Source organism: Antedon mediterranea, chromosome 9 (assembly GCF_964355755.1).
Source record: "Antedon mediterranea chromosome 9, ecAntMedi1.1, whole genome shotgun sequence".
NCBI classification, from domain to species: domain Eukaryota; kingdom Metazoa; phylum Echinodermata; class Crinoidea; order Comatulida; family Antedonidae; genus Antedon; species Antedon mediterranea.
The window spans coordinates 8,781,258-8,792,344 of record NC_092678.1 but is presented as its reverse complement, the minus strand read 5'-3'; the positions used below and the strand labels follow the sequence as shown (position 1 = coordinate 8,792,344).

At 37.0% G+C, this 11,087-nt stretch overlaps 1 protein-coding gene across 4 annotated transcripts in view; it reads right to left on the bottom strand.

Moving 5' to 3' along the window:
• Positions 1 to 1,561: 1,561 nt before the first annotated feature.
• Positions 1,562 to 11,087, bottom strand: part of LOC140059096 (uncharacterized) — a 40,724-nt gene continuing 31,198 nt past the window's right edge. For 3 of the 4 annotated variants that reach the window (XM_072104937.1, XM_072104935.1, XM_072104936.1), the window contains one exon: positions 1,562 to 1,862. In XM_072104937.1, coding sequence (XP_071961038.1) covers positions 1,619 to 1,862 — 244 coding nt within the window. In that variant the 3' untranslated portion in view covers positions 1,562 to 1,618. The remainder of the gene's footprint in view (positions 1,863 to 11,087) is intronic. The other variant, XM_072104938.1, reaches the window with a different exon arrangement.

The following is an 11,087-nucleotide window of genomic DNA, read 5'->3' as shown; positions in this document are numbered from 1 at the left end:
TGTTGCTCTCCCAATTTAGTTTATTATCAATTATTAATCCCAAGTACTTATGACTTTCTACTATTTCAACAATTTCATTATCGATTTCAATATTTACATGATTAGTTTTATTTTTACTTCTAAAATCGACAATAACCTCTTTAGTTTTTTTGGCATTTAGTTCAAGAAAATTTTGTTTACACCAGACTACAAAATGTTCAACATATTCATTAAACAGGGATGTATTATTATTTGAAATTAAACCAACTAGGCAAGTTTCATCTGCAAACTTAACATTAAATGATTTACTTGGATCAATATCAATATAAAAATCCGAATATAATAAAAAAAGAAAGGGTGAGAGAACGCATCCCTGTGGTGCACCTGTATTACAAGTTAACTGATTAGATACGCTACCCCTAAACTTAACAATATGAATATCTCAGCAACCAGTGGTCAGAAAGTGATAATTGTGGTCTCAAATTACTCGCAAAGTATATGTTTATATTTGTTCTAATGTAATAAAAATCATAAAACTGTCAATAAACCCTTAATTTTGACCTTTGACATATAGCCGGCACAAATATTTTTGGCTTGGAGCACACTTTTCATTTCTCAGAAATTGTTGGGCGGATATGGTCATAGTTTGTGTCAAAATACTCAGAATTATTTCTATTCGCTTTAATGGACAACTTTTGCTAAAAATGACCATGAAACTTAATTTTTTACCATTGGTAAAAAAAAAACCACATCAATATCTCAGCAACCACTAGTCAGAAAGTTATAATTTTAGTCTCAAATTACTCGCAAAACATATCTTTATATTTGCTCTAATACAACAGAAATACACAAAATGTTAAAAAACACCTTATAACACCCTATAGCTGGTACAAACATTTTTGCGTGGAGCACACTTATATTTTTAATAACTAGCGAATGTTGTTTTTGCTTAATATCAAAATACACTCATATTGATATCACTCTAATGAAGTGCCAAAAGACATATCATGACCACTGATCAAGAAAATGACCATAGAAATATTTAGGTAGTTTTGGTCCCAATACAGAATTATTGCTTTTAATAATATTAAAAACAATTATTTTATTGGCTATGTTGCAGTTTCTCATGAATCTCCCATATGATATGTGATTTTATTATGGAGGTTGGCTAGTGATCTAATTTAATTCAAACCAAGGTCTATAATCTGGAAGTCTATAAACCTGAAGTTCCTATATACAGTAACTAATGGCACGTTTTAGGCATCCGTTAATGAAACAATTCCTACTCACTTAATTTGTGTTTTTTTTAAACCATTCAAAGTTTTAGGCCCGTATTCATGAAAGGGGACTAACTTTAGTCCTGGATTATCTCTGGATTTAGTCCTGGACTATTTTGAAATGGTATTCATGAAAGGAGACTAACTTTAGTCCTGGAATAAACCTGGACTAAACCTGGACTAAAACCGGATAGTCCACCCAAGGGGTAGGTTTAAGAAAGTAGGATAGTCCAGGACTAAAGATAGTCCCCTTTCATGAATACCGGTCTTAATGTTTTAAACAAACAAACAAACCAAATTTAACTGAATATTAATACAGTATATAAGTAGCCGGATGTATTCATAGATAATGGCCAACATTATTACTTAATAATTTCAATGTATTCTGGCTCAATTGTTGAATATGTATGCTCATTTACAGTAGGCCTTACAGGCACAATAGGCACGGGATGAACAGTGGGCCTTGCAGGCATGGATCTGTCAGGCACAGTGGCCACTGTAACATTTGCAATGCCAGACATTGGCAGATGGGTTTCATATTCACTATTAACCACCTTCACCATGGTGGTATCATTCATCATCGTTTTGCTGGTTTGAGATTGCACCCTACAAGAAAAACATTACGGTATATTCTTTCATTATACATACTGAAGTATATATATAATTTTGTTTGTATGGTTAATATATATAATAATTGCTGTCATTTGATTGGACGATTGTGGGTCACATGGGTGCACGCACAATTAAACGATCGTTTAATAGTATTTTTCAAACATTTTTGTGTACGAAAAAAAAAATCTTTCGCTGATGAAAAAAAAATCTAGTGTACAAATTACTGTGAAATACAATAGCGCCACATGTTGTCTTGCTTCTGTTTTTTGCATGTAAACACCACTATATGCAGCAGCAGATTTTTATGTACGATTTGGAGATATATATGTACTCAGTGGGAAAGCCACTTCGCGTTTTGACCGTTAAATCGTGTAAAATCGACTTACTTCCGCATTGACGATTTTGAAGCGCCACCTATCGTTGAAAACTGAAACCACGATTTTTCGTCGCCTAGCAAATAAGTGCTGTTTTATTTTAAGCTCTCATGAATATTTAAGACCCGCCCAACATTACCTATTATGGTAAAAGCATTTCCTAATAAGTATTATTGAATAACCAATCGGTTTCCTTCAAAGAAACCGAAGCTAATACAATACATTCGGCGACTGAAGTCGGGACTCGTGAAATTTATAAATGTGGTACGATTTGACTACTGTTTTGTTGTCCATTTTCTGAATAGTCGGAGGTGCATCCCAACAAATTAAAAAAATTATAATCAATTGTCAATTGTCGAGTATGATATATTTCTATCCTGTTCAAAATTTGTTGGTGTATTCTCAGGCCTCGAAAGGTAGGTACATTTTCTAGCTGTGGTTTCGGCAACGCGAGACACGTGTGTCAGTATAGGCATGGAGGTACCTCCATGGTATAGGTGATAGCGAGACGTGTGTTGTACTGTGTTGATGCTGATCCGTTAGTCGTTAAGTTGTACAGATTACGAGTATCATTGGTCCTGGCCGGCCTAGCTTGGTGATCTTATCCCCGCAAAAAAAAATAGTTGTTTTCAATCAGTATTAATATTATTATTTTATTTTTCATTTATTATTAATTTGATTTATTAGGCTCAATAGATGCCTAGCAGGCTACTAGTACTAGTAGGCCTCCTAGATTATATAAATAATAATAGTAAATACTGTAATTTAATTAATAAAATACAGCTTCCATTTGCCTTACTTTTATGTCATCATATAATATTATAATTATATATACAACCAGACATTAACATTTATTTTAAATAATATTTATTATTTTTTCTGACACTTTCAGGAATCGTTGATGATGCAGAGTTCTTTGTCTTTGTGACTTCAAACTGAGAGTGAAGTGGATAAAAAGATGACACCGGTACCTACCGACATTGTCATACCCAAACTATAATTTAATTATTTAAAACAAAATGTTGAATTACAAATATATATGTATGTTGCAGAGGATTTAGATGAATTACAATACAAATATTTATTTTGAATGCAAACCTACTACACCATACTCTGTAAATTATGTTATTGTCATGTGGTAGACCTTAAAAATTGAATATTTATTGTATGTTAGGCCTATTTTATATTTTATTAATACGTACTGTATTAGTTTAATATTACTATTATTATAATTTATATTATACAGTACTACTAGTTTGTACATGTTTTTACCCAAAAAAAATGAATAAATAATTTGTTATTCAACCTAATTGCTTGTTTGTTCATCAAAAACAAAACAATTGTAAGCAAGTATATAACAGTTCTTGTTAGCCGCTTATTTCAGGTCATATTATTAATATTAGCTAGGCCCGACGCGCCCGATCACAACGTCGCTAAGTGACTTTCCGCCCCTGGAACAATCGGTCGCTAATAGGGCTAGGCCACGGACTCGTATAAAAGCTATTATAATAGTTATGACAAATATTCCTCAACTAAAATGTATACTGTGATAAATAAACAAGTAATAATATACGTTGTATTGGAATGTATTTATTTATATGAATTCTTATACGCGGACAATAAACATCGCGTATATCGTTCGATATAAATAAATTCATAAACACGATGACGATGTGTTTACAAAATGGCGGTTTCGCTAGTTTTCGATGGAACAAATAGTGGTACCTTTAGTTTGAATAGTCGGAGCTGCATCCCAACCACCGAATTTTGTATCTTAATATTGTATTCTGTAGATTATTAATTTTTCTAACAGGGATTTTAAATTCAGGACTGTTCAATTTTTCTAAATATTTTATTTTAATGATTTTCTAGGGTACAATTTCGAAAAAAAGACATTGGTTGATTTTACCGTTAAATTACAGATTATCGTTTTGTTCAAATACATTTAATTTTACATGACAATATATTAAAACCATTTATGAATTTATTTTACCAACAATATTTTTCCGATAATCAGCTAAATTTACAAATATTGTGTTTTTCCAACACCCTAAAATTTAGCAATTTTGAACTAAATTAGAAAAGTAGGGCGCCCTCTCCGAGTCAAAATTTGACACGATTTGTTGACTGGCTGTCCCACTGTACTAATTTTATTCAAAAAGGCATTTAAATTAGCTTTAGATCGTTTTTAGGATTATGATTAATTAATTAGCCTATATATAGTTCAAGTTGCCTGTCGAAGTTTCGTAGCAGTAGCAGCGGTGGCGGCGGCGGCGGCGGCGGCGGCAGCAGCGGCGGCGGCGGCAGCAGCGGCGGCAGCGGCAGCAGCAGCAGTAACAGTAGCAGTAGCAGTAGCAGTAGTAATAGTAGCAGCAGCAGTAGTAGTAGTAGTAGTAGTAGTAGCAGCAGTAGTAGTAGTGGTAGCAGCAGTAGTAGTATTAGTAGCAGTAGTAGTAGTGTAAGGTCCTCTATGTATATTTATATAGAGGGCGCATTTCATTTCAACATTTTTTTTCGTTCATGTGCAAGTTTTTTAGATGATCCCTGTTTTTGGGAATTAGACATGTGCGCGCCTAAGGTTGTTGTAGGAGGAGACATAAAATGGTCGCAAGGATGAGACCATATTCTGTCATAGGCGTCTGATAATATACTATTATAAAATTGTTACGCGGAGAAAGACCATAGGTTTTGGTGAGCATCCGGTTTATTATTAACTTTAGATTGATATTATTGAGTTATTGTTTGATTTATAGTAGTTGGAAAGGTCCTAAGCCTTCTCCTACTCGTTGCCTATGTCTTATGATGATATGAACGGCTAGGTTAGGCCAGATAGCCTACATCATTGTTGCTACGAGGCTGATCAAGACGTTCATTAATTTCAATGTGTTAATGTTGATATAACAATTGTAGGCCATATCTGTCCTGTATAGTAAGGAAGGCACTTATATTATGTAATCAGCATCTCAAGTGTAATTTAAAGAGAATTATTTAAGTGTTTTAATACAGTATTGTGATTTATTGCACATATACGTTGTTCTGTGTAACCCGATAGAGGGCTGTACATTGAGAGTTTTGACGTTACTAAGACGACAGGGATCATCTTTAAATTGTTGTTATTTGCATGATTCGTTATAACATGGTACTGCTGTATGTTAACATAGGCATTTATATTTGTCTGTTTCTTATTAGAAACGCCACAAGCTACATGCATCACAGGTTTGACAGCTTAAAGGAGAAAATAAAAATAAGGAATAAGCAGTATATTGTGTGTAGTCTTGTTGTTGTCTACCTGAATCTAACTCCGCAACCAGAGGTCGTTACATTTCAAAACCTTGGCATTTCAAAACCTGTGTCTACGAGTCAATCTAGACAAACAAATCGGAGGTGCATTGTTGTGCAACAGGAGGCTTATGTACGTTGGATATCCAAAGGTCAAGTAAGATTTGTGCTATTAATGGAGGTTCTTGATGCGTGAATAGGCTCGCTTTGGAGGAACCAAGAGGAATTTGCATACTTGCTGTGAAGATACTGTACCATCAAGGGAACCAAGATATCAAGGAAAAACCCGTATCTAAATATTGTTATCAAGGACTTTATCATTGATTATATATATGCATTGTAATTTAATTACTTTCCACAAGGATTTTATTGCATTTAGGAATTTAGTGTTAATATTGTACACATCTAAATATTTCAATTACTGTTGTGCTACTCATTTAATTGATATTGTATTTGTTCTTAACAATGCCTCTCTCCAAAGGTTCTTCTGTATGCTCTAGCTCTGCTGCATCCATTAGGTTGTCAGCCGCACAAACACGAGCTGACCTGGCAGTAGCTAAGGCAAAAAGGGATGTTGAATTAAAGAAACAAGAATTGGCTGCAGATATTCAAAGATTAGAACTTGAATCTGAAGTAACTATGAACGAGGTAAAATTACAGGTTTATGAACAGGAAATAAAGAAAATAGAGGAGGAAGAGGAGAATTATAGGCAATCGAGAGATTGGATTTTCCTGAAGGAAATAGTCAAGAAAGAGTAGCAGATTATATTCAATCTAGCATCACTCATAGTTCTATGCCACCATTACAAGATGACAATGAAGAAGATTATGCTGTAAGGGAAGAACAGCTATCTAGTCAGCGTGGTGCAACTGTGCAACCCAAGACCAAGGCGGCTATTAACTTAAAAGATCCGATTCATGATGCATTCATGCAGTTTATAAAAACCACCAGTTTACCAAAGAGGGAGTTGACTCCATTTAGTGGGCAGCCAACAGATTATAATAGGTTTATTCGAGCATTCGAGCATGAAGTGGAGAAAAAAGTGCCTGATAATCAAGACAGACTTTACTACCTGGAGCAGTTTACTGCAGGAGAGGTGAACCAGCTTGTTAAGAGTTTTATGCATATGGAACCAGTAAAGGGCTATAAGGAAGCTAAGCAAGCCATCGTGAAAAGATATGGTAATAAGTTTAAATTGGCGGAATCATATCTGCAAAGAGCTAACGGTTTCCCAGAGATAAAGGCAGAAGACGGAGGTAGAATCTCAACGTTTTCATTACTTCTTTTAGAGTGTCAAAACGTAATGTTAGATTTGGGCTATATGGATGAACTTAATGCTACCACTAAACTTCAAATAATTGTCAAGAAGCTTCCATACAAGATGCGTGAAAAATGGCGCACCAAAACTGATGCTATCCAGCAGAATCGTCGAGTTGTATTTCGAGATTTAGTGGAATTTGTGTCTACACAGGCAAGGATACTGGACAACCCAACATTTGGTAGGATAAAAGATGATAAGGTAATGGGAAAGACCCCATCAAAATATACGAAGAAGGATACTATGAGCGGTTCATTCGCAAGCGTAGAAGAAACATCTTACAAGGACTCTCCCATAAAGAATGTATGCCCGTATTGCAAACTGTCAGGGTGTTGGTTAGGAAAATGTTCACTGTTTGCAAAACTAAACAGAGAAGATAAACTTAACTTCTTGGCAAAGGAAAGGAGATGTTATGGTTGCTTAGGAAAGGGACACGTATCCAAGAAGTGCAGTAGACAAAGTACATGTAAAAAATGCAACCAGAAACATCCCACCATTCTTCACAGAGATGATACACCACCCAAGGAACAAATTAGTGGTGCTCCAGCAGGTCAGCTTAACGCTACACAGACAAGTAATGGTAATACTGTGCAGTCAGCAAGTCAGCTCGCTGCTACGTCGAAAGAATTTGTACCAGCTAGTAGCGACCTAGCATCAGCTTGTGTTGATGACGATGCAGATTGCGCGCTGGCCGTCGTACCAGTTTTGGTAAAGCTTAACGGGCGCCAAGTAACAACTTATGCATTTTTAGACCCAGGCAGTAACATCTCTTTTATTTCAGATAAGTTAATGCAACAATTAGGAGTAGGTGGAACCAAAGGTTCAATTTCATTCAAAACGATGGGCGTGCCACATACGGCCCCCGCGAAGTTAGTGAAGAATATAAGAATACAGGCTTTGGCTGGGAAAGAAAATGATGTGACGATTCCTTTGGCCTTCTCGAAAGAAAACTTACCTATTGAGCGGAATTTAATACCCACGCAAGAAGAAATAGATAAGTGGCCCCATCTGAGTGGAGTGAAAATCAACTATATTGAGGCCGACGTTGGGCTGCTGATTAGTATGAAGGTTCCAGGAGCTTACACACCCCTCGAGATCAAGACTGGTCCTGAAGACGCACCGCATGTAACAAGAACCAAGCTTGGGTGGATTGTGTGAGGATTGATAAAGGGAAAGAGAGCCAGTCAACATGCTTCTTACAGAACTCAACTTGTGGCCTATAATAACTCTACACATGAGGAAACAAGATTAGAGAAGTTATATCAAGGATCCTTAGAAATGGACTTTCCAGAAAAGGGACTTAATCAGGAACAGCAACTTTCCATTGAAGATAAGGAATTTATATCTAAAGTTGAGAAAGGCAGCACTATGGTTGATGGTCATTATTGTGTCGCCTTGCCGTTAAAGGAAGGTCAAGTAAAACTACCAAACAACTGGTATTTGGCAGAGAAAAGGTTGAAATCTTTGCAGAAACGACTAACGAACGATGACAAATACAAGCAAGAATATTGCTCATACATGGAAGGTTTGGTTGAGAAAGGATTTGCTGAGAAGGTGCCAGTAGGTGAAGTGACAAAGAATAGACAGTGTTGGTACGTGCCGCATCATGGTGTTTATCACCCTCAGAAGCAAAAACTGCGAGTAGTTTTCGACTGTGCGGCCAAAGCAGAAGGTGTGTCGTTGAACGACTGTCTTCTCCCTGGACCAAATCTTACTAGCAGTTTGCTAGGAGTGCTGTTGCGATTTCGGCAAGGTAAAATAGCGCTCGTAGCTGATATTGAGGCCATGTTCTCGCAAGTGATAGTTCCGGTGAAGGATAGGGATTTCTTAAGATATATTTGGCATCCGGATAGTACTCCAGAAGTCTATAGAATGAAGGTACACACCTTTGGTGCAACATGTAGCCCATCTTGTGCCAACTTTGCATTAAAGAAAACTGCTGATAATAACAAGGACGATTTCCCTAAGGACGTAATTGAAACTGTAAAAAATAATTTTTATGTGGATGATCTCCTTAAGAGCCTCGACAATCCAGAGATGGCTATTGAGATGGTTGAACATTTGAGAAGACTTTGTCGACGAGGTGGGTTCAATCTGACAAAGTGGTCAAGTAGCAACAAAGGCGTTATACAATCTGTGCCTGAGGATCAACGTTCAACAGAATTAAAGGGACTTAATTTGAACCAGGAACTGATACCTACTGAGCGAACGCTAGGTATAAATTGTGACTTGGAGAATGATGTGTTTCAACTGAGTACACCCAGTGTGACAAGGCAACAAAACACATGGACTAGAAGGCACTTATTGTCAGTAATGAGTTCAGTATTTGACCCGATGGGGTTGATGTCACCAGTGGTACTGCCAGCAAAGGACATTTTTCAGCGATCACTTAGTTTGAAGGACAGCGGTTGGGATGACCCATTCTCCAAGGAATTACAAGGGGAGTGCACAAAGTGGTGGAGTGAGCTACAACTTCTCAAGGAGGTTGTGATTCCTAGATGGTTAGGAACATATGCACATTGCAAATGTCAACTACACGTATTTGCTGACGCATCCAGTAAGGGATATGGTGTGGTACTTTACGTAAGATTGGATGACGGATCTAATAGATGTACTTTGCTATACAGTCGATCCAGAGTTTCGCCGAAGAAAAAACAAACTATTCCGAGGTTAGAATTGACCGCTGCGACAGTTGGTGTAAACAGTGCAGCAGTTATAAGACAAGAAATGGACGTCGAATTTGACATGGTCTTTTTCTGGACAGACAGTATGATAGTTTTGAATTACATTCATAATAGAAATACGAGATTCAGTGTGTTCGTGGCCAACAGGCTACGCGTGATTCATGAGGGCTCGGAACTTAATCAATGGCGTCATGTTAGGAGTAAAACCAATCCAGCTGACCTTGCATCTCGAGGAATAAATCTAAAAAACGAGGATGAGGTTGCTATGTGGTTACGAGGGCCGGCGTTCCTCACAAGAGATCCGTCGGAATGGCCACAGCTATTTCAAGGTAGTCAATTGAAAATTGATGATCCTGACGTAAAGGAAGTCTTTACAGTAGTAGAACAACACCGTTGGATGAATGATCTGATTAAGCGGTACTCTTCCTATCACAAACTAAAGAAGGCAGTCGTATGGTGAACTAAATTTAAAGGTTACTTGTCCCACAAATCCGTAACACCAATGATAACAGCAACTGAAATGGAACAGGCCGAGATAGACTTGATCAGATATGTACAGGAAGAGTTTTTCAACGAAGAGATTGATGCGTTGAAGGGCCAAAGGGATGTGAAGAAAACTAGTTGCCTTGCAAAATTAAACCCGACCTTGGATAAATGTGTGCTGAAGGTTGGAGGGAGATTGAAGAATTCGGAGTTGGACGAAAATGCCAAGCATCCAATTGTATTGCCGAAGCATCGTCTTTCAGAGGTGATAATTAATGAGGTTCACAAGCGCACAGGTCATTGTGGCAAGAATCAGTTAAAATGGACCTGAAATGGATTTTCGATTTTTTTCATTTTAGAATGATGTTTTGGGGGCTATTAGGTGTTGCTAGAATGTATATTGTTACAAAATATAAATTGGCCCTTTTGGGGAAAGCCCCATTAGAAAATCAAAAAAATTCGCGGGTGACGTCACTTTGCGAATATATTCCTATCCCTCCAATGGAAAATTTGCAGTTTTTTGGCTATAACTCTTGAAATCTATAGAGTATTTTCTAAAAAATGCTTGTGCATTTGCAGAAACGTATTTAGAATTTTTTTAGATAAAATTATTACCGTATAAACGGTTACTCATCGAGTAAATGACGATTTAAAATCTTAAAATCAACGGTTTTTTTCTGGCAATACCGAAGTTGGCCTGGCAACGTTGTCCGGGATACAGCTCCGTGCGCAATGATGCGTATCCATATTTTCCGTTCGTGTATTTTGTATATCGTTCGTAATTTATACTGCTAAAATTTGTTAGTTTCTTTAGTTTTTAGTTTAGCAGAATTAAATTAGTAATATGAGATGATAATTTATTTGTCACGAATCAGGCAGTTCGAAAACGAATTTTATTCATACAGTATTTTACTTTGGCTTGACAATGAGCGCAGCAAGTTGTTGATATCGCTTTGGTCCTTGGATGCACATGAAACGGAGCCTCGCCGCATGATGTGGGTGGTGGATCGACTCCGCGCTCTGGATTGGGGGCCTAGGCCTAGTAAAGGTTTGGGAGGTAGGCCTTCTAAATTCGGGTTT